At 44.4% G+C, this 24791-nt stretch overlaps 1 protein-coding gene across 2 annotated transcripts in view; it reads left to right on the top strand.

Moving 5' to 3' along the window:
- The first annotated feature begins 4598 nt into the window (after positions 1-4598).
- The window catches only part of MAP3K5 (mitogen-activated protein kinase kinase kinase 5), a 167355-nt gene continuing 147162 nt past the window's right edge, over positions 4599-24791 (top strand). For both annotated transcript variants that reach the window (XM_054975933.1, XM_054975943.1), the window contains exon 1: positions 4599-5509. In XM_054975933.1, the coding sequence (XP_054831908.1) occupies positions 5056-5509 (454 nt within the window). In that variant the 5' untranslated portion in view covers positions 4599-5055. The remainder of the gene's footprint in view (positions 5510-24791) is intronic.

Raw genomic sequence — 24791 nt, 5'->3', positions numbered from 1 at the left:
CTTTGGTCTATTTTGTTCCTAGTTCTACATCAATTTAATAGCATTTATTAATGTCATGTTTGGAGACCATGTCCCATGAAGTATCAGCACCATAGTGGTCATTTTGTGGCAAAGGAGAATGTAGTTTCACAGAAGATCATGCTCGGGTGGGGGGGGGATATTTTGGAAACTAAATTTTCTTCTTTTTTCCCATTCGTGTTAAGTTTTCATATACATGGACAACACACACTTCAACCAAGGAATGCAGTATCACATGTATATTAAGAGAAGCATGTTTGACATGAGAATGTTTTAAGAAAGAAGAGGGGCATTATGCATTGAGGACAGAACACAAGGTAAAACCTTTTAATCCATCAGGACTTTGAATATCAATAATTATCATAGCCATTTAGTTAAACTAGTATGAGGCAGAACTCCTTGCAAAAGTGCATTTAGTTGCAAGGGAGACGAGAGCACCTACCCCTTTGGTATGATCCAGTAGGAGTCAGTGCAATGCAAGATAAACACAAATAATTCCTCAGCCATAAAACGAAGCCTTAATGTTTCCTCTTTGTTTAGCTAGGGTTACCATGGCAAAAGTAAAAAATCAGGAAAATCTTCAAGAACTCAGAAAAAATTGCCTACTAAGGAATCTCTTTCCTTGGATGCCTTGAAGTCTATACCACCATATTTTCAGGATACTTTAGAGCCAACCATACCTCTAAAAAAAAACACACCTGAGATGTGAGACATTGAGCCAAACTGCACAAGACACCAGACGTGGTCTTCATGTGTTGGGTCTCACAAGGGTCCCTAGGTAGTGTAGTCATACAAAGAATGGCCACTCAATGTGATTCTCTGCTGGGGGAAGAACAATGGGGGGATTCTCTCTTTTGCAAAAAGCCTTGGCTTGGATTTTCCTCTGGGAGCTTGGGGGCAGGTCGTGGTGGATGTAACAGGAGGCAGGAAATCCAGCACAGCTTTTTGCAAGAGAGAGAGAGAGAGAGAGAGAGAGAGAGAGAGAGAGAGAGAGAGAGAGAGAGAGAGAGAGAGAGAGAATCCATTGGGGAAAAGAGCCGGGGGGGGGGGTTCTCTTTTTCTTGCAAAAAGCCACCCTGGATTTCCTGTCTCCTGTTATGTCCCTCCCCCCACCCAGCTCCCAGAGGAAAACCTGAGCTGAAGCTTTTTGCAAGAGAAAGAATCCCTCCCATTGTTCTTCCCCTGGCAGAGAATTGCGTCAAGCAGCTGTTCTTTGTGAGACTACACTACCCAGGGAACCTTGTGGGACCCAACACATGCCCAGGCATCTTGTGTAGTTTCCCTCATTATGTTGGAGGTTCATTTTTAAAAATTGCCCCAAAAACTTCAGACCTCAGACCTCAGAACACTTTACTGGGATTAGGCCCCACTGAATAAAGGACTTACTTCTGGGTAAGCCTGCTTAAGAGTACCCCTTACAGTACCATCCTAAGCAGAGTTTTGCCTTTCTAAGTCCATCAACATTAATGAGCTTAGAAGGCTATAACTCTGTGTAAAACAACAGGAAGGGAGAAAAAGAAAAGGTAGTGCATGATCTTGGAAACTATTAGAGTCCTTAAAAGGCCTCAGTTTTCATAATGTTTCTGATTTGGGTGGGATAAACAGAATGTAATGATTACCAAGGTAGATAGATCAATACAGTGCCTGCTAAACTTAACAATAAACAAGTCTATGCTCAACCATTTTCTCTAGACAAGCATTTTTTCTTCTGTATGGAAAGTAGTGGTTCCAGTTGCCTTGGACACACAGAAACAAGAGTCTCCAAAAGTCGTGTTCTCACTTCCTCATGCTACTGCTGGCAAGATACACTTTCCATTTTATACTTTCACTGTCCCAAAGGATTGCAGAACCTCCAGCAAAGCCTGTTATAGGGAGTACAGTATGGTTTAATAATGCATCCTATTTCCCAATATTCTTTTTCTGTAGAATGAAGTCGTTTCACAGTCAGCGGCATTAGCTTGTCAGGGAGAAGGCTAGGTTAGAATCCTCGTCCCTGACAGCCAGATTTTCTATATCCAATTTTTTTAATATATGGGAAGCATTCAAACATACCCTTGTGATGGAGATGACTGGCTCCAGCTCTGCTTCACCTGAGAAACCAACCAATGACAGTTGATACTCGTTGGAGAGAGTGAGAGCCAAGCTACAAGAGACGAATTACACGAGGAGGAGCACGTGAAGGGAGTCGTAATGTTAGAGCGGAACTACAAGTGACAAAAGGCACAGATTGGACACTTGTCAGCTTCCCTCAAGTTTTGATGGGAAATGTAGGCATCCTAGTCTTGCAGTTTGGCTCTCTGTCTGCTGTCCAATGGACTTTTCAACTGTCATTTGTCCAACATTCCGCCAAGCTGCCTACATTTCCCATCAAAACTTGAGGGAAGCTGACAAGTGTCCAATCTGTGCCTTTTGTCACTTGTGGTTCCGCTCATAGTCAGGAAGCTGAGTTTTAAAAGAGATCAGAAGGCTTTGTCACTTTCCCCTCTCTTCAGAGCCAGGGAGATTGCTGCTCAGAGGGTTTGTTAATTTCCTCTTTGCCTCCTGAAGGCTCTGTCAGTTTCACTTCCCCTTCTAAGAGGAGAAGAGGAAATAAACAACCCCTCTGAGCAGCATCTCCCTGGCTCTGTAGATTGACAAAGCCTTCCCATCTCTTTTAAAACTCAGCTTCCTGGCTAACATTGTGACTCCCTTCACATGCTCCTCCTCATGTAATTCGTCTCTTGTAGCTTAGCTCTGAGAAGGCTTTTGGAGCTGCTGAGAGGATGTGGCAGAGAGATTGTTGGCAGTTAAACCTGTTCTGTTACCTTGAAATTTTCCCTGTTTAACTCCAGTATGTTTTTTTACTTTAAAACTATTCACACCTATGTCCATCTTATAAATAAAGTTTAATGTTTTGTTTTAACCCTGGCTGGCTTGGAATTGTTGGCTGAGGGAAAGAGACCTCAAACGCTTGGGTTGCATTACATGGGCCTAGTGAAGTAAATGGCGGCAGTGTATATAGGGAAAATAACCTCTAAGTTCCCTTTCCCCAATAGCCCCGGGCAGTAGCTGGGTGAGGGGAGGTATATGAGAGGGGATTCACCAGTATCCAAATAGAGGGAGGCCTCAAACAGGATTCAGTGCCTCAATTCAGTGCCAAGACAGAAATGTTGGCAAAGTAAAAAAAAAAAAAGTGTATTAGAATAAAAAAAACCCAAATAAACTAATGTACAGCAGATATCTCTGACCATGCATGCCATGCAGGGCATGCCCACTAGCTTATATACCTTTTTACAAACAAGCCACCAGAAAAATTATTTAGAATACCAAGTTACTTCTACAAAAATGCAAACACATCTATTAAAAAATTCTAAAAGATTGACAGGCACTACAATGTTACACTTGACATTCCTTTGGTACCTCTTGTTATCTTTTGATGTTCCAAGAGACAATAAGGGAAATACTGGGGAATCAAAGCCACAACATTACGATACTCTTGAGGTCATCTCCTTATTGTAAATCATGGCACTCCAGAACACCCTATCTTCCCCTATCTCTAGTAGAACCAAAGTTTAATTAAATTCGTCTTTAAAACTAAATACCAGGAATGGGCTGCCTGTCTGGTGGAGCCTCTGGAAGCGGTGAGAGTGGACCCTGTGAGGATTTTGGTCAGGACATTCTGCCTGCTAAATTGGAGGCTAGATAGGCAGCATATAGTGACTAGCCTTTTCCTGCCTGGGAAGCCCCAAACCTGTTAAGGGAGGTTCAGGGTGGGAGGCGAGGGTGTGTGAAAGTCTTGCGAGGGATCGCCGTAACCATCTTAATTGTCACTATATCACTTAGTTCTCTTGACCTGGATTTAGTGAACCACTTACTGCGAACACAATACTGTGATGGCAGGGTGTGTGTGTGGGGTGGGGGTGGGGGAGACATGGGAGGATTGTGATCCTCTAAAGACTAATGCATTTATATTCTGTCTTAAACTTTTGTGGACTGGAGCCCATCTTGTCAGACAATAATTTATAGAGGCACCAATTCCTGAGAAATTCCAGCTCTGTGTACAGTCACTTGGAAGTAAATTCTGATTTCAGCTGAACTTAGTCCATAGTTGTCTTGTAGCACTGTATAAACAAAACGTAAAATATGTAATAATACCAGAGGACTAAGTCCCAAGAACGATGCATTTAAACAGATGTTGAATAAAAATACTCAGAAATGTTTAAACTTTATGCAATATTCCTTATTATTTCTGGAGCAATGGTTATCGTTTTCCAGCAATGAAATCCACAATGGAATAGTGGGAGCGTCCTATTGTGGAAATGCTGGAGAGGTCAGCTCTTCTAGCCTCTATAAAGACGTGTTTAAAAAAAATGAGGCTGGAAGCGGAACAGCAGAGGGCGCTTTACATCCTGGCGAGCCTTTTCGGTTCAGAAGCTGCACGAATTCCCTTCCTCAAACTTTGGCAGCCCTCTTCTGTTTACAAGCGCAGGAATGCGCAGTTCTTTATACTCCCAGGCAGGGGGCGTGGTTGAGGCAGACAGGCGGAGCTTTTCCTGGGCAGGCTGTTGGCAGGTTTGCGCCGTTCGCACAGTAGCAATGCAACAAGTGGCCGGGGTTTCTTTCCCTCCCCCACCGATCTCGAGAGAGTAACCGCTGCGTGCCTGGGAGAGACGCGCGCACGCAGACGACGGAGGTTTGTTTGGTCAGGAGGGCGAGAAGCGGTGCTGTCAGAAGGGCCAAGCAGGCTGGAACATGCTCTTCTAGGGCGTCCGCAGTTCGCCAACCTGGTGCTCTGACGGAGTGCAGGGAAGCAGCGCGCCGTGGTGGCTCTGGCAGGCACCAGAGGAAGTCGCGCCCCCCGCGGCTCAGCTGCAGGGTGAGGCAGAGGAAGGAGCCCTTGCCCGCCAGTCTTTCTTTGCCATTCGGCGACAGCGTGCAGAAGCAGAGAGGAACGCCGCTCGAGAGGAAGGAAAGGCGGCGGTGGGCATGGCACACGCCTGAAGTCCCGTCCTGTGGGAAGCAGAAGTCCGAGACGGGACGCAGCGCCGGGCAGCGGACATGAGTGACAGCAGCGAGGGGGTCATCAGCTTCTCCGTGCCCAGCCCGCCGGGCGTTGGTGGCGGCGGCGGCGGCGGCTGCCAGCTGCTCTACGAGGATGGGCTCGGCAGGAGAGCACCGGCGGCAGGCGAGGGGATGGCCCGCGGTTTCCTGGCCAGCCCGGGCGCGCCGCCGCCCGGCGCCTTTTGGAATGAGGACAGCGGCGCAACCTGCCCGGCCGCCGACTCGGCAGCCCGGGCTAAAAGCGGCGGCGGCGGCGGCGGCAGCAACCGGAGGACCACGGTGTCTTATGTGATCAACGAGGCGAGCCCGGGGGTGCTGCAGGCGGCCGAGAGCGGGGCCCTGCAGAGCCTGAGGGAGGCGTGCGAGGCTGTCGGCGCCGACCTGCAGACTTTGCACTTCGGCAAGCTGGACTTCGGCGAGACCGTCGTGCTGGACAGCTTCTACAATGCAGGTTCGGCCAGGCTTTACGTTGGCAGGGAGCGCGGTTAGGGTCGCTTGTCACCAGCGGGGAGCCCCTGCCTTGACGCTCGGGACGCCTCTTGGCACCCTCTCTCAGGATGGCGGGGTTGGTTTGGTTGTTGAATTTAATATCCTGCCTTTCGACCTTAAAAAGAACAACGGCGGCAAAGGATGGACACCCCCCCCCAATTACAGCCCCTCCCCCATACGTGTCCTGAATGCGTGTTTAGAGTCGAGGCGTCATTGTAACCTGCATTAATGTGTTGCTGGTTGTCTGGGTGTTGCTGGTTACTCGAGATTAGTTAGCATGATACATTAGGCCATCTACATAAATGATGCTTCAGCTTGGGAGGAGGGTGGCGATTCCTGCATCAGAAATTCAAATATAAAGTGTTTCACACCTAACAGTCATTTTACTTTTCCCATATTTGTAATTCAGATAGGAAACCTGTGCTGTATAGGTATTTCCCACCCACCTAAACACTCACACGCTTGCACACTGGGGTAGAAACAGTTGGGAAGGGAAGAGTGATTTTCAGCAACAAAACGGAATGAGAGGAAAGGAGAAAAATCATGCTGGTTCTTGCTTTCAAATTCCAGTACTAGGACCAATATATATAAAAACAGATAAAGGTATCACAAATATACAGGTCATGTGTAATTTGCAGAAGCAAACCCAAGTGTACAATCAATCATATTTACACTCCGTGAGGAGCTGCAACCAGGCCCAGTTTCCTGACAGGTGTGCCCTCAACCTAGGTGTGTTGTTGCATGTACACTTCACATTTTTAGGTGCACATCTAAAATATATTAGATGTATAAAACTCTCTCCTACGCTGGACAGAAGGAGCACTTAACATTGGCTTTTTTGTTTGTTTGTTTTACATCCTGCAATAGTTGATGTAGCATAGTGGCTACGCTCAGCATTGAGAGTTCTGTGAACAATCCAACTTTAATGCCTTTTTTAAATCATGCGCCCAGGGACTTGTTTCTGATTGGGAGTGTGGGAGAATTAGGGTTTAAGCCTTCTCTACTTTGTTCATGTTGAAAAGTCCACAGGGAGATGCTATTTATTCAAACAAGGAAAGATGCAGGTCTTGATATGGGTACCAGAAGTTTACCCCAGTAGGGCAAACAGCAGCTGAACTGTTTCAGGATGGGAAAATGGTGTGGGTCTCTTAACCCTCTTCACCACAGTCCTGATCTGAATCAGGCCAGGAGCTCAGAACACTTAGTTGAGCCATAAGAGTAATGACTTGGGGTTCTTTGATTTGAATCTCACTTCTGCAATGAACTCACTTGGTGGCCTAAAGCAAGCTACAGTCTTTCAGCATCTGAAATGCAGACTACGATCTTGTTACAACAAGATAATGTAATGAAGAAGGTAGTAATGTCAAAAGCAGTATATAAATGCTCATTATTATTAGTCCCATTCTAACTTTAAAAATGCACTTTTAGTATCACGTCTGAAAATGGGCTGTGTGTGTATTGAGAATTTTCTCTTCCTCTCTGTTCACTTTTCGTACTTCAAGCTGTGTTGCATTTTACACTGTGTCACTGATAGAGCTGGTCCTACCTGCTGTTCAGAATGTTTACCTAAAATCTCCAAAAGTCTTATTTGGAAACAAATATTAATATTCTGCCTTGTTTCAGACTCAGAAGTGCAAAGTCTCAGATATGTCTAAAAATTGCTCTCACTGTCCCAAAAGTTCAATTATAATCCCAGCAGTTGTGTGAGCTGATAGGATACACATTAACAAGCAATATGTACTTTGCAGATGCTTTCTGCACAAATTAAATAAGCACTTTGCACAAGTATAAAGGTCTTCTCATTTTCATCACATGTTTTAGCCTTGTTGGAAGTGCTCCACTGTGACTGCATAGACATACTTAATATGAGATGCTCTCTGCATTTATAGTCACTTGTAAAGAAACCTACATTAGTCTACCAAAAAATGTTCATGTTTATCATTGTTTATCGTTAGATATGTTTTGAAGGACCAAGTAACAATCTTTTTGGTTTGTGATTTGTTTCTTTGGTTCTGAAGATAGTAAGGGACTAATAGTTGTGTCTGGCTTTAGTGCCTGAAGGTTTAAAGCAAAGGTGAGAATAGGTGTTTTAGTGATAAGGTATTGGGCAGGAAGTCTTTGGAAATAAGTACCTGTGCTGTTCACACCAAGGGCTTTTCCAGAAGCATAATGCTTTGTTCAGTCATCTTTCTATTTCTGTTCTCAAAAGTCATTGAGGTGGCTTCAGGCTGATTCATATGACACTGTTTAATTGGTTTGCTGAGTACACAAACTGAACTGACCAATGCTTCATTTTGGGTGTGTGAGAGTACCATTGACATTTATTTGTTTAATTAAACAAATAAATAATAACATGTTTAATTAACAAATAATGCCCACCTTTCTCCCAAGGTGGAGAAATCTGTACAACATGACATAATTTGAAGAATCACAGAATTAAAGCAGCTGAAAAACTGTATAAAATATGACTGCTTCACCACATGCATAGCTGCCCACTCACTTCATGTTTGCTACATGTCTTCCAAAAGCATACTGACTAACAGTGCAGTATAAATGTACATTAAGTTGTGAACTGGGCACCTATATAACTGCTTCAATATGACCTGAAAGGAGTTCAACCACACTCAGCCCACAGGATCACTGTGCCATATTAATCATACGAATAGAACCTTAAACAATAGTCTCTATACATGAACACAATCTACCCTCTTTCCTCTATTCAGCAATAGTAATATTAACAAAAAAGATGATTAAAGTCTATAAAGGAGTTCATCATGTCCATCAACATTACCTCAGAGAGAGGTGCTAATTTTTTAAGTTTAAATGATCCCCTGAACAAATCTTATGCTTACAAAGAGGGTAAAAACAACAGGTACTGGGGAATGCCTCAACGTCCACCCTGGCAAACCCTGTTGTGTCCCCCACTCAGGACTACAGGAGATCCTGGAGCAGAGTATGGCTCTTTAAGGCCACCCCACCACACAGTGCTTGGACATTGCTGAGCGCAGTACACCCATGAGGAGATGCAAATAGAAAGCCTCAAGGAGTGCAGAACCCCAGGATAGGGGGAAGAATAAAGGAGGAGGAGGATGTGGAGAGTTGGTGTGCTTAGCTAGTATCTGAGGGCTACTCCTGCTTAACCTCTTGGCCTCTTCATTGAACTGATTCCCCAGCAGAGTTTAGCTAGCCACCATTTTGTGAATATAATTATATCTATAAAGACAAGTGTCCTTACTGACTCATGAACACCCAACCCAAATCCCTGGAGCTAGAAACATGAAATTTGGGGGGAACATTCCTTTCATGATGTAAACACCCCCAAAGAAGGGATTTTAAGAAATTTGCCCCCTAAGGGGGTTAAAAGGGGTAAAATGTGTTTTCCCAAAGGGATACAGCTTCTCTGTGTGGCTGGCAGGCTGCTGCCTGCTTGCGCCCCTGCCCACTGCCAGCTCGGCCAGGTCATTTGCATATGTGGGCTGATTGGGGCTCACAACGTTCCACACCTCACTCCCCCCCCCCCCAGCAGTTGAAACACAGAGGTCATTTGCGTATGTGGCTTGATTGGTCCTCACCCCCACATTCTAAACAGTCTGCAGTTGCTATTGGGAGTCTTTGAATGTGCCTGAGGTAAAATGCACCTCTCAGTCTTCCCCTAAAAATTCACTAGGGTTGCCAACTAAAAAAAAAAAAAACTTCAAAAATGTTATATACCTATAAGTATTATAACTGGATTTAAAGTAGTTTTATACCGTAGCAAAGCACAAGTATTAAGCTAGTTTAAAATAAAGAAACATTCATTGGGGACTGACTTTTAGTGTAATGGAGTGCATATTTTACTTGAAGACCGTGATTCAAATCCTAGCCCATTCCTAGATTTCATAGAGAGTCTGCACCTTTTTAGTAGAATCTGAATAGTAATTCCCATCAAAATGGGGTTGTTGTGAATGTGAATTTCTTAAAGGCTTATAAAACACTACTTACTATTTTAAACCATTATATGTAAGAGATTGAGGGGAGGATGGTTTAGAAAGATGTTCAAATGAGAAAATAAAATATTGTGGATTGTATTGTCCTTAAGAGTTACAAGGCCTTCACTGCTACCTTGCCAAAGTATTTTGAGAAGGAGGGTGCAGAAAACACAAACATAGTGGTAACAAATGAAATTTTAGAAATAGCTTTGCCAGGCCAAAGGGGAAAGAGTGTTCCTACCCCAAGAAGTACATAATGGAAAAGAGAGGCAAACTTAGAAATATGGCTATAAAGAAACATATGGGTAGGGAAACTGAAAAAGAGCTGCAGACCTGTCACGGCACTTAGAGAGAGGAATGGGCGTGCCAGGGTGGGATCCTTAACCTTTTCAAGTCTGTAGGCACCTTTGGAATTTTGTTATAGGATGGTAGGCACAACTACAAAAAGGATGTAAGGGAATGAGGTTATGGATAACTCTAATAGTAACTCTTCAATATTTCATACAAAAGCCCTGTTTAACAGGATTCCTTTTAAAATGAGCACACACACACAGTGAAAATCCTTGCGTTGTGGGAGCAGTTACTACTGAAGCAACTTTTAAAAATCTGCACAGCCTAGGGTTGCCAGTCTCCCAGTGGGAGTGGGGAATCCCTTGCTCCAAGCCACCTTCCCCTGCCACCACTCACCTTGCCTACAGGGGGGAAGGCAGGGGTCATTTCGTATGGGAGGAACTCATTAGCATAACTCATTAGCATATGCCACACCCTTTGCCATTACCGGAAGTGTGTCATCAGCATAACTGATTTGCATATGCCACACCCCCTAACATCACCTATCCTGGCTGTTTTGGACCCGATCCTGGCCATTCAGGGCTGAAATTGGGCCCAAAATGGCAAAAAGGGGCTGAAAATGCCTGAAAAGATGCCCAAAATGGTCAGGATCGGCCTGCTGCTGAGCAGGAGAGTGATCCACCACCCATCAGAGGCCCGATCCGGGCCGTTTTGGCCCCAATCCAGGCTGAAATGGGCCCCAAATGGCGCTCTGACATGTGACCTCTTTGAGGAACTGCGTTCCTGCGCGTTCCCCCTCAAAATGAGCCCTGGGAAAAGGCATGGGGACAGATCTCCCAAGAGTGATGTCATCAAGTAGGCACATGCAACGATGTCCAACAGGTAAGTGCTGGGTCCCCCACTCCCTCTTGGAGGGTAAGGGAACCTGGCAATTCTAGCACAGTCAATCGGAAGACCTCTTGGACAAAAGCCCCATGTGGCCCTGCCCACATTCTAAAGACGTTTCGTAAACACTGGAAAAGGTGTAGGCAGGTGCCATGGTGCCCACAGGCACCACATTGGGGACCCCTGTGTGGAGGGGTGCCAAGAAAGAAGAGTGAGCTATAGAGTGAGCAGGAGACAGTGTTAACAGAGAGGAACCAGATAATGCTGTACCAGGTCTAAGAGAGAAGTGAGTGTATATTATGGCACACAAAAAGAGGGTTCACGTAGGGTGAGTTAGAAAAGAGGCTAAATTAAAATTGTAAACTAAATGATTTTCTGCAGTGAATATAATGTGGCCCTTTAGCATAGTAAAAATACAACACTGCCCCTCAGAGTGTTTTGAATTGTACACACTTGTTTTACCGACTATAAAAAATGTTCAACAAATATTGCTGATCAGTGACACATGATTTAATGAGAGAAGTGCTTTTGGCTTTACACATAATTATCTTGTGGAATTCTTTAGTAATAAACCTAAAATGTGATTATTTATTTCTATTGCTAAACATAATGATCATGATGACTCTCATTACTCTCCAGTAAACCTTTTATAAACTTTGTATTATTTTTATTATTACAATAACGTCCTATTCACTGAGGATTATCACGGGCAAAGTTTCTTCTTTCAGAATTGCAGACTTAGGTTCTGAGCTGCTGTACCCCAGTTTACAGGAGAGATCATACCTAGACGCAAGAATGGGTTCCTTGGGCTGATGCCCAGATTCAAATGCACTGAAGTAACAACAACAATAACATTTGATTTATATTCTGCCCTTCAGGACAACTGAATGCCACACTCAGAGTGGTTTACAAAGTGTGTTATATTATCCTCATAACAATCACCCTATGAAGTGGGTGGGGCTGAAGAGTTCTGAGAGAGCTGTGACTAACCCAAGGTCACTGAGCTGGCTTCAAGCGGAGGAGTGGGGCATCAAATCCAGTTCTCCAGATGAGAGGCCATTACAGTAGCATTTGGCACTAGCAGCACTAATGCTTGCCTTTTCGGTAGAGTAAAATAGCAGTTACCCAGCACAGGCAGACTTTTGAATCTTAATGGCAGAATTTAATTTAGTCCTTCACATGGCATTTAATGGAAATTTTTAGTCCAGATTAGGTTTGTCAGCTCCCAGTTGGGAAATTCATGGAGATATATAACAATTTGTTATGAGATTGGGAGCCTCTGTAACAGTTTGAGCCAGAAATATACTTTGTGCTTTTGGACACTATTGCACTTCATTAATTTCTAATTTTGCACTGAAAAATACTAAAAAATCTATTTTGACATATTGTTGTTCATTATGGTTGTTCATTATTCATTGTATGATATAGGTTAGGAAATGTTTGTATAGTTAGGTATTCATGGTACATGTTTTTTTCCCACCTCCTGGAACCTGGCAACCCTAGTCCAGATGTAGCTATGAAGTCTGGCAAATGTCTTTACTAGCCTCATCTACTTAGTACAGGAGCACTGACTTCTTTTTGGGTGCTTCTGCACTGCTGTCCTAGCAAAGCCACATACCACTTTTGTTGGTATGGAACATGCCAGCAATTTTACCAGTGGTTTGGATCAGATTGTTTTGATTTTCATCTTAGTCAAAATAATGAACTCCAGGGAGAAATTGTAATTAATATAAACCTGTCTTTCAAAATCACACCACATGAAGTTTTATGAAGTGGTACTGATTATTTTAAAACCAAGGCATCACAAATAAATCTTCAAAAGTTGTTAACCTCACTCCTAAAGTTTTGCTAGGTTACCAGGCCACACATATAGTCATATGCAGCCTACCAAGAAAAAGGAAAGAAAAAAACTTGTAATTTGCAAGAACTTCCCTGTCTGGTTGCCTGAAGAGATTCTTACTTGCCAAAGGTGATCAAGTGAATGCTTATGTACTAGTATTCTGCACATGAGTATGGTAACTATTTGCCATTCTTTCATTAACAATGGTGATTAGTCCTATAGCACCTTGGAATGTCCACTTGGCTCTGTAACAACCTTTTGAAATTGTCAGATAACATGGACATCTAGTAAGCAAGACATTCTGTTTCCTAGACCAGGGTTTCCCAGCCTGTGGGTCTCAGGACCCAAAAGTGAATTGTGAAGCCTCTGAAAGTGGGTCACAGGCCAGCCATCCCGAATGGCAGTTCCTTTGCACCCTTCTCTTTCTGTCCTTCCTTTCTAGTTCCTCACATTCTCATCTTGCCCTATACTTTTGTAAGAATAATGAGGGGGAGGGGGAACTGTTTGACAACTTTACAGTAGTAGCTAGAAGAAGTGGCAAAAGGCTGGAGAGTAGGTGGGAGCCGTTCAGCACATGGAAAAGTGAGAAGAGGAGAGAAAGAGGTGTGTGCAAGCATAGGCTCTGTCTTGGCAATGCTTCTTAGTAGCCCAACCTATTGCCCAGTCCCCTGCGCCTGACGTTTCTCACTGCCCTCTACCTGCTATGGGAGACATACTGCCCTGAACCACTTGCCACTCGCCTTTTAGCTGTCTTCTGCCATCTTCCCACATCTCGTCAACAGGGGGCCCTCCTCAGCTCCTTCTCAATCTCTTGGGCCAGCCCTGGATGGGTAACCATACAAAGTAAGTTTGGACTTGGATCTCCTTATAGAAAAGGTTGGAAGTGAGACCACTGTCCTATACTATCTAGCCATAGCATAGTATAACAGGATGGTTGCATTCTTTTTAGTTTTTATTTGCAGCTACTAAAATGGATGCAGAGGCATTGTATCTCTTCTACACGCACATTTCCTTTCAGTTACCCAGAGGCTAGGTGATCCAGAGAAGAGATGGAACTGTTTAGTCCCACAGCAAAGCTGATAATAAATGTTGAATTTTTGAAAAATTGGGATTAATAGCAGTATTTACTTTTGCAAGAGAAGCTATAGTAGTATGTAGTACACAAGTTTATTTTTGTCCCATATAAGTCAATAGGTGCCACGGAGGATTGAATCTACCTCTTCTTGGGCATAGTCCTGTATTAGGTTTAATTTCTTGAACATGTATGATAAAGCTTTAAGGACAGACTTAGATCTACCCTTAAAAGTCAACTTGGAAACTACAGCTTATACAGAACACCGCAGCTTGGTAGCTTTTAGAAGCTAGGCAGAGCATGTATGTCATACTTATTCTACAGTCTCCTGTCAGTTACTGGATTCAGTTAAAGGAACTGGTCACCACCCACAATGCCCTTCATGGCCTTGGACCCACATACCCATCAGATCACCCCTTCTACTTTAGTCAGCTTCATAAACTTCATTCACGCATAAACTTCATTCACACTTCCTGATGGTTCCATCCTACACATAGGTAAGGTAGAAACAGCCTATGCACGTGCATTCTCTCTTGTGGCTACCACCTGCCTGCCTGTGAAGATCAGGAAAGCCATCTATCATTTCACAGAATGTCCAATACAGAGATGCTCAAGAGATCATTTTTATAAAAAGATTAGAAGTATAGAATAATGGAACAACTCAGGAGAATGCTTTTATAAAGGAATAGGATTGTAAAGTCTATTGCAGTGGTTATTGCATGTACACTATTGCATTGTCTTCTACGTTTGTAATCCACTTTCTGCATTATAGTATATTATTATGCCTAAGACAGTTTTTTGTTTGCATTGTTTTCTAATTCTAATTGTAGTCTTATTTCATTGATTATTGGATGTCTTATACTATTGCTTTTTTAAATATATTTTGTAATCCGCCTGAAGTCTCAGCAATAAAGTTGGGTGATAAGTGAGGTAAATAAATAAAGCTGAATTAATGAGGCAGAACACTGAAATTGTTGCATGGACTGTACCAATTCATACAACTTTTGAATGCTCCCTCCTGTGAAAAGTTTCCTGCAAGACTGCAAATAGAAAAATAGCAAAACAGAAAGGCTGTAACCCAGCCCTTTGCCTGCTGTAATATTTTCTGTTTACACTATAAAGATCCCATTCCCCCTGTGGGTAGGGGGAGGATCCTCCGCTCCCAGCCTCTGTCCCCTGCCACCTCTTACCTGGCTGGAGGGGGTACATGGGAACAGGCCTGGGAGCCCTGCAGCATGGTCCCATGCGCTCCAGAGCACTTCCTCGTTGTGCCAGGAATGACATCATTCCCAGTGCAATGTCAGCTTGTGGCTAGATAAGGCTCTTCCTACAGGTTCCCTTTCAAAAGCAAACAGGAGTCCATTGATTGAACAAGGAAACTTTACTGCAGAAAAGGTCCATTATAGTCCACTGTCCTGAATAGGAGACTCAGGATGGTACACAGTCATTGTTACCAATGAAGGGCAAAGCATGAGGTACAAAGTAACAATACCCATCTGGATTTGCCTCCCCCCACAGTTCTCAAAACAACATCTCTCAGTCCTGGGAAGCTGCTCTCCTTCAAGGCCAATGCTTGGTGGAACGGTGTTAGACAAAACAGTCGCCTCCGGTGGGAATGCTGCCTGGGAACTGGTGCACCTGGGAAGAAAGCACTTAAACACTAGAAGCATTAGAAAATGGAGTCAGTACAGTTTAGATATACACTGGACCTGACATTCTGCCCCCCTTAAAACAGATCCCCCCTGGTTTATATGGGTAGCGAGTATGAAAAGCTTTGGTTAATCTAGGAGCATGAACATGTACAGAGTTCACCCACTCATCGTACCCCGAATCAAAGTCCTTCCATCTAATGAGGTAAAAAAGCTGATTTCGTTTGAGTTTAGAGTCCAAAATTTGTTGCACCTCATAGTGTATTTGGTCGTCAATCAAAGTTGGAATGGGTGGAGCTTTGATGTGCCACTTGTCATCGGTAGGAGCTCTTTTTAAAAGACTGACATGGAACGTATCGTGTACGTGGCGTAAGTTCTTGGGCAAAGTTACAGCAACAGTCACTTTATTTATTATTTTGCGCACAGGGAAAGGTCCCAGGAATTTCAGAGCGAGTTTGCAGCTTGTCTGAGCTAGTTTCAGGTTCTTTGTGGAAATATACACATGATCTCCAGGTTGTAAATCCCATTCGGCCACACGATGGCGATCTGCGTATTTTTTGTAATCCAGTTTGGCTTTTTCAAGATGTTTCTTAATAAGAGTCCATTGTTGCGCCGCCTCCCCCCACCACGAAGATACATCCGGCAAATTAGAGGAATGGAGAGGGGGAGCGTCCAACGGGAAGGGATTGAAGTGAGCTCCATAGACAATTTTGAAAGGGGCCTCTCCAGTTGAAGCGTGCACACTGTTGTTATATGAGAATTCAGCCAGAGGGAGAAGGTCTACCCAGTTATCTTGTTGGAAATTAATGTAGCAACGAAGAAACTGTTCTAGTATCTGGTTTGTTTTTTCGGATTGTCCGTCGGTTTGTGGGTGGTGGCTTGAGCTGATGCCTTGCTCAATATTCAACATTCTCAAAAGCTCCCGCCAGAAGTTGGCAACGAACTGTCCGCCGCGATCCGAAATCACCTTGGACGGAAAAGAATGTAATTTTACGATGTGTTTTAAAAATAAATCTGCTAGTTTTCGAGCGGTGGGTATAGCAGTACAGGGAATAAAATGAGCTTGTTTGGAGAACAGATCTACCACGACTAAAATGCAATTATGTCCTTTTGAAACAGGTAGATCAGTGATAAAGTCCATAGATATTATTTCCCAAGGTCTGTTGGGTGTTTCCAATGGCTGCAGGAGACCCGGAGGTTTTCCTTTTCTGGTTTTGGCGCTGAGGCAAACGGGGCAGGAACTAACATATTGAGAAATGTCTTTGCGCATGCCCGGCCACCAGAACTGCCTTTGGATTAGATGCAATGTTTTCAGATACCCATAATGACCAGCAGTGGGAGCATCATGACAGCGCTGCAAAACCTCCAGCCGGAGGCTGTCTGGGACATAAAACTTGCTCCCAGCTAGCCAATCCCCCTGTGGGGATTGGACCAGTTTGTTTCGCGGAGCCTTATCCCCCTCCTTTTCCACCTCAGTTTTAAGTTTCGATTTCCACTCCTGGTTGGCCGGGAGGGGCTGTTTGGCTCGACTGCGAGTAGTCACCACGCCCCCGAGTTGCGTAGGCGAGAAGACCGTGTCGACAGTCTCCTCCCGTTTGCTCCTGTGTTGGGGCATGCGTGATAGGGCATCCGCCAAAAAGTTAGTCTTGCCCGGGAGATAATTTAGAGTGAAGTTGGATTTGGAAAAGAATTCCGCCCATCGCAATTGCTTGGCATTCAGTCTGCGTGGGCTTCGGAGGGCCTCCAGATTTTTATGATCCGTCCAAACCTCGAAGGGGTATCGCGCCCCCTCCAGCCAATGTCTCCAATTAGTAAGGGCTGCTTTTACTGCAAAAGCCTCCTTCTCCCACACATTCCAATTCCTTTCCGCCTCAGAAAATTTTCTAGACAAGAACGCACAAGGCCGCAACTTTCCATCCTCCCCCTTCTGCAGTAAAACTCCCCCTATTGCCGTATCGCTGGCGTCGACTTGCACTACGAAAGGGGACTGTTCGTTGGGGTGGGAGAGGATGGGTTCCGTTACAAACTGCTTTTTCAGGCATTCGAAAGCAGTTTGGCAATCGGAGGTCCATTGTAGTTTGGAGGAGGGTTTTTTAGCTTGGTCCCCTTTATCTTTTGTTTTCAGCAATTCTGTTAAGGGGAGCGTGATTTGGGCGAAATTTGCTATAAAGTCTCTATAGAAGTTGGCAAAACCCAGGAAGGATTGTAGTTCTTTACGGGTGGTGGGTGTTTGCCATTCTTGAATCGCTTGTATTTTGGTTGGATCCATTTTTAAACCCTCTCGGGAGATGCAATACCCAAGGTAAGTGAGTTCGGTTTTATGGAATTCACATTTGGACAACTTGATGGGTAGTTTATTATTCATCAAGGTGGCCAGGACCTTTTGTACCATTTGAATATGTTCTTCCTCTGTGTCTGAATAAATTAAGACATCATCAAGGTACACCACCACCCCTTTGTACAGAAATTCGTGCAGAACTTCGTTTATCATGGACATAAATACAGACGGGGCTCCCGTCAATCCAAAAGGCATAACCAGGTATTCATATTGTCCGAGGGGCGTATTAAATGCGGTTTTCCACTCATCCCCTGCCTTGATACGGACGTGGAAGTAAGCATCTTTTAAGTCTAATTTTGTAAAGATCTTACCTTGGGCCACGACGTTGAGAAGGTCTCGGATGAGTGGTATAGGATAGGCGTTGTTGGTGGACACTGCATTAAGTCCTCGAAAGTCCGTGCACAGTCGTAGTCCCCCATCCTTCTTTTTCACGAAGAGAACCGGAGCGGCGTGGGGGCTGTTGGCTGGGCGGATGAACCCTCGTTGAAGGTTGGTGTCGATGAATTTCCGGAGCTCTTCTCGTTCATGGAGACTCATGGGATAGAGTCGTCCTTTGGGCAGTGAGGCTCCGGGTAAAATTTCCACCGCACAGTCCGTTCGTCGGTGCGGGGGTAGAGTATCAGCTTCCTCCTCGGAAAAAGCGTTTAGAAAAGGCCAATACGGTTCGGGTATTTGGTTGATTTCTTCTTGAGTAAGAAGGGCCTTTTCAGTATGAGTTGGATCATTGCCCCAGTTTTGGTTCCAACGGTGATTTTTGCAGTTGGCATGACTGAAGGTGATACATCCTTGTGCCCAGTCTATGTAGGGATTGTGATCACATAGCCACTTGCTGCCTAGAATTAACGGGTATTTGGCAGTGGAGCTGATGACAAAAGACCTCTTTTCCCAATGTTGTCCCATGCCTGTGATCACTGGGATGGTCTCAGTGGTAACAGGGTTCATATTGGTGCCATCCATTTGTTGAAAGATTACTGGATTTTGTAATTCCCGAGTTGGTAAGACTAGTCCATTGACTAGAGCTGGGGCGATGATGTCTCTCGAACAGCCCGAGTCGATGAGGGCTTGCACTCGGATGTGCATTTTTCTCTCTGGGTTGATTAGAGTTACTGGCATGAATAAGATGGACCCAGGCGGCCGGTTCCGTGCAGGGACGGGCTTGGGGCGGATCTGTCGTTTGGGCCCTCTTACGACAGATCCATCTCGTTTCCCGACTGGGGGCTTTCTGGATTGACTTCTGCGTTTGGGGAAGCGGGGTCGTATTCCATAACTTCTTCCGCTTCCAGTCCTCTCTCTGAGGCGGGCCTTTGGGAAGCGCCACGGCCTCTGTTCGCGCGTGGCGCGGGAATCGGGCGTTGGAGAGTAGGAAATGGAGCAAGGGTTGGGCGCCGTAGTTGAAGCGGAGGTCTTTGCACAGGCCGGTAGGGGCATTGTGCTGCAAAGTGACCGGCTTGTCCGCATTGCAAACACAGCCCTTGTTGCCATCTAGCATCTCTCGCTCCACGGGTGGCGTACCCAGCTCCCCGTCCTCCCTTCTGTAAAGTCAAGGGTCTTCTTTGTCCAGTTTGTTGTTGTTGTTCAACCAAACGGACTTCCAAAATGCGATTCTCAACTTCGCATGCAAGTTGGATCCAACCTAACAACGTAGGGGGGTTGTCCTGCATGAGGGCTCTGTCCAAAAGTCTCGGGTTTAGTCCTTGCTTGAACAGAATGATTTTGGTGGACTCCTCACACCTAGGGCATTTGGCGGCCAATTGTCGGAATTTCGTGATATAGTCTCTCGCCGACATGCTGCCCTGTTTAATGGCTTGCAATTCTGTTCGGGCCCTGGTTTCCTCTAAGGGGTCTTCATATTGCGCTCGAATAGCATCCACCAACCCCTGGAGAGTATTAAGTTCCGGGGCTCCGATATTGTATAGTCCTACATACCAGTCCGCTGCTTTGCCTTGTAAGCGGGAGCCGAGATGTTCAATTTGACTGGCCTCGCTGCCGAAGAGGTGTCCCCACCGGTTGAAGAATTGCACGACTTGCACTAGGAAAAATCCCAGTTTGGAGGGATCCCCATCAAAAGTAGCTTCTAGTTTCACCCAACCCATCGGGAGGTCTTGCCTCGGAGCCGGTGCTGGGTAGAAGTCCGTCGGAAGCATCAATGGCACTTGAGGTATGGGGGGACCCGGTTGTGGTAGCGGTGCTGGTTGCGCTGGCGGCGGCATCACCGGTTGAGCCGGGGGTGGCGGCCTCGGCTGGGCTGGCGGTGGTGCTCTCGGCTGCAGTCGTGGTCGGACGGGCGGCTGGGAACTTGCTCCCAGCTAGCCAATCCCCCTGTGGGGATTGGACCAGTTTGTTTCGCGGAGCCTTATCCCCCTCCTTTTCCACCTCAGTTTTAAGTTTCGATTTCCACTCCTGGTTGGCCGGGAGGGGCTGTCTGGCTCGACTGCGAGTAGTCACCACGCCCCCGAGTTGCGTAGGCGAGAAGACCGTGTCGACAGTCTCCTCCCGTTTGCTCCTGTGTTGGGGCATGCGTGATAGGGCATCCGCCAAAAAGTTAGTCTTGCCCGGGAGAAGTAACAGATTGCGCATGGAGCCGATTCGATTGCTGGAGGATGTCAAAAGTAAGTCCAGGTCTGTAATAAGTAGTGACTTTGAATTGAAGGAGAGACATCTCAATGCATACTCAACCACTTTCTTTGGGGACAATCTATACAGTTCACAGATGTGCCAGGTAACTACGGTGTCAGGTTTACTAAATTTAATAAGCAAACAAAAATTGTTATCCTGATCTTTTATGGAGAAAACTCTTACAGTGCAATCCATTCTAAATTCTTGAGACTTCAGTAGATTTAGAAAGATGTATCTCTGCTCAGAGCAGCCTGAATGAGCTTGTCAGTGCTTGGAAGTTAAGCAGCCCAATCTAGTCGTGTCATTCCTGGTGTGAGGAGGAAGTGCTCTTGAGTGCACGTATGCACAGAGCACACACAAGGTAATGGTTGTTGTGGATTTTCCGGGCTGTATCGCCGTGGTCTTGGCGTTGTAGTTCCTGACGTTTCGCCAGCAGCTGTGACTGGCATCTTCAGAGGTGTAGCACCAAAAGACAGAGATCTCTCAGTGTCACAGACACAGACACAGACTGTGACACTGAGAGATCCCTGTCTTTTGGTGCTACACCTCTGAAGATGCTAGTCACAGCTGCTGGTGAAACGTCAGGAACTACAACGCCAAGACCACGGCTATACAGCCCGGAAAATCCACAACAACCATCGTTCTCCGGCCATGAAAGCCTTCGACAATACACACACAAGGTAAGTTCTCCTGGCACGCCCCCTTCAAACCCCTGCTCCCATCCTCCAGTTGCAAGCCCAGGGGACCTGGCAAACCTAATTTACAGGGAGCTTTTAAAGTAGGAGAGTATTCAAAATGTTATTTCTCCCCATTGCCAACAGTGGAAAGGAGTACTCTTTGCAGCATTTGTAGACCAGGCTTAAGGATATGTGCGTGTGTGTTATGTGCCATCAGGTTGCCTCCGACCTATGGCGACCCTATGAATGAAGAACCTCCAAAACAGACTTGCTCAGATCTTGCAAACTGGAGGACATCACTTCTTTTATTGCGTAAAGCCATCTCGTTTTAGGTCTTCCTCTTTTCCTACTGCCTTCTGCTTTTCCTAGCATTATTGACTGTTCCAGAGAATTTTGCCTTCTCATGATGTGACCAAAGTACGATAGCCTTGGTTTTGTCATTTTAGCTTCTAGGGGGGATTCAGGCTTGATTTGTCTATTTGGCTGTCCATGGTGGCCGCAGAACTCTCCTCCAGCCCCACATTTCAAATGAATCAATTTTCTTCCTGACAGCTTTCTTCGCTGTCCAACTTTCACATCCATACACTGTAATGGGGAATACCATTGTTTGGATTATGTTGATCTTGGTTCCCAGAGAGACATCTTTATCTTTAAGGATCTTATCTAGCTTCCTCACAGGTGCTCTTCCAAGTCTCAATCTCCTTCTGATTTCCTTATTGCAGTCTTCCTGTTGATTGATGATTGAGCCAAGGAGTACAAAATATTGGACAATTTCAATTTCCTCATTGTCAGCTTTAAAATTGCATAACTCCTCAGTAGTCATTACTTTTGTCTTCTTGATGTTCAGCTGTAATCCTGCTTTGGCACTTTCTCCTTTAACCTTCATCAATAGTTGTTTCAAGTCTTCACTATTTTCTATCAGTAACTTGGTGTCATCTGCATATCTCAAATTATTAATATTCCTTCCACCAATTTTTATTCCATCTTCTTCTAGATCTAATCCAGCTTTCCTTTTTGATATACTCTGCATAGAGGATGAACAGGTAGGGAGATAATATGCATCCTTGTCTGACACCTTTGCCAATTTGAAACTATTCCGTTTCCCCATATTCTGTCCTGACAGTAACCTCTTTTCCAGAGTACAGGTTGCACATCAAAACAATCAGATCTTGTGGCACCCGATCTACACAATCAAAAACTTTGCTGTAATCTATAAAAAACAGGCTGATTTTCTTCTGAAATTCCTTGGTATGTTCCATTAGCCATCATAAATTTGCAGTGTGTTCTCTAGTGCCTCTTCCTTTCCTGAATCCAGCTTGAACATCTGGCATTTCTTACCATAAATGGTAAGAATCTTTGCTATAGAATCTTGAGCATCACTTTGCTTTCATAGGAAATTAACTCAGTAGTCCAATAGTTGCTGCAGTCTTTGCATCCCCTTTTTTGGAACTGGAATGTAGACTAAGTGTTTCCAGTTTGCGGGCCATTGTTTTGTTTTCCATTTTTGTTGACAGATTCTTGTTAAGATTTTGATGGACTCCATTTCCCTAGCTTGAGATAGCTCTATTGGTATTCCATTTACTCCAGGAATATGGCATGCCTTATTTAAAAATTAAGGATGGATGATCAGGAGTGTTTCCCTATGTGACATTGCACAGGCTCAGTATCGCATTTATACTGTGCACTTCTAAACTGTGCTGAAATCTGTGGAAAGAAGCTACATATTTGTATGCCACAAATTCATAATATTTATTGCAGGTATTGTGCTGCTTTATATGAATAGCAGTGCAATTTAATGGAGATGTTAAACCTGTGCAGAGTCCCTCAAGGCCTCACTGGCTTCATGTTTAAATCAGGTGAAGTGATAGTACCCAGGAATAAGAGACATTGGGTCTCATTGATTTTGTAAGAGGCTGACAGACAGTGTAGTGGAAATGTCAGGGGACTTTCTGATAAGTGAGGGCCTTGGAATAAGTACAATGTCTTGCTGTAGCAATGACTGAAAGGCTTACACAGATTATTTCAAACAGTGAGTGGGTACATATAAAACATTTTTCTGAGTCAGAATCACCAGACTATGATATCTTACTGATGTGTATTTCATACCACAGAACAATGTTTCCTTGCAACGTCATGATTGTTTAGCTCTAACAATGGTTTCCTAACTTCAGCTGTTAATTTCTGACTCATAGGGATTAACATAAACTGTTATTTTAGCCAACACAAGTAAAAATGCTTTTACTTTTATGATGCCAACTCCTGGTCGTTCGGTGCTTCTGTATCTTTAATAGCTATGTGACAAGGAGAAGTTTGACTATGACAGTGGTGAGAGGCTGTAGTTCCAGCTCTTTAGCAATAAACATCAATAATATTTTTCAGCAAGATTTGAGTCCACATGAAAGATTTTCAGGAGAGTTTGTGAGAGTCAGAGCTCCCTTCTTCAGTATGTATCTGACGAAGCTTTGACTCTTTGTTGGTCTTTAAGGTGCTACTGGACTCATATCTTGGTGTTCTACTTCAGACCAATACAGCTACCCACCTGAAACTAATATTTACAATTATAGATATATCTGCATGTGTACATAATGTGTGAGCATTGACTACTTACCGAGAGATTCTAGTATAAAGTTAGTTTGTTGAGAACTCCTGAAGGAAATATACTTAAAAATAGTAAGAATTAGTTGATATACAAGTATACATTAGCAATTTAGAGCGGAACGACAAGTGACAAAAGGCACAGATTGGACACTTGTCAGCTTCCCTCAAGTTTTGATGGGAAATGTAGGCAGCTTGGCGGAATGTTGGACAAGTGACAGTTGAAAAGTCCATTGGACAGCAGTCAGAGAGCCAAGCTGCAAGACTAGGATGCCTACATTTCCCATCAAAACTTGAGGGAAGCTGACAAGTGTCCAACCTGTGCCTTTTGTCACTTGTAGTTCCGCTCTTAGAAGAATGGAACTAGTCCAGCTGTTCTAGAATCATTAATCTTACATTATGTATATGTTTTGGCTAGGGCAGCTCAGTGGTTAACAGCAATAAAGGAATGCTTTGGAGAACGTGGTGTGGAAGAGTGGGATGATTCCATCTCTGAGCTTCAAGATGAGAAATGGAAATGTCATTTTGTATACATAAAACAGAATAAAAGTTTCTGTTTTATTCCCTGAAAGTTTATTTCCTGAAAGCTTACTTTTTTCAGTCCTTTTTATTAGAGAAGGTATTCACATACAGTGAGGATAATAGTACATAATAGGAAGTACATTCATTGAAGTAAACTTTTCTAAGATAACTATATACATTAATCCTAGATATTCTAATTGGTGGTACACAATGTTCCCTCTAAGCGGTGCAGTGTTGTGAGCCAGAAATCCAATTTGTGAGCAGCAACTTGCAAGTTGTGAGCGTGCCTTTTCGAAAACCAGAATCCATTTGACTAAAAGACTTTTGATTTAGGTTGTCTGAGGCATTGGTACTGGGTGCCATCAATATGTTGATGACACCCACTTAGGCATGTGGCTCTCAAAAGCTTATGCCTCAATAAAGTTGGTTAGTCTTAAAGATGCTACTGGATTCTTTCCTATTTTGCAACTACAAACTAATATGGCTAACTCCTCTGGATCTACGGAGAAGAAGAATTGTGCATCATCCAGCCCCGCAATGCACTCACTCTCTGGCTATTCCCTTCTATGTTTTATATAAAAAGGTGTTGTGAAGCATGCCTGCAAATGGCTCAGACACCATTTCTTTCCATGTGCATCAGTGTATTGCCAGAGTTTTCTTTGCATTTTGGGCAACATCAGGCAGATGAGCTTCAGTAAGGGTTCCTCTTTGCCCACAAGCAAATCCTAAACAGAATGTGATGTGCAGTCATCCCTCCCTCTACCTCTGCTCTGTCGACTGGCATTTCCTGT

This window comes from Eublepharis macularius, chromosome 1, assembly GCF_028583425.1.
Source record: "Eublepharis macularius isolate TG4126 chromosome 1, MPM_Emac_v1.0, whole genome shotgun sequence".
In the NCBI taxonomy this organism is placed as follows: domain Eukaryota; kingdom Metazoa; phylum Chordata; class Lepidosauria; order Squamata; family Eublepharidae; genus Eublepharis; species Eublepharis macularius.
Note: the sequence above shows the minus strand (reverse complement) of the source record. Positions and strands in the feature narration are given on the sequence as shown.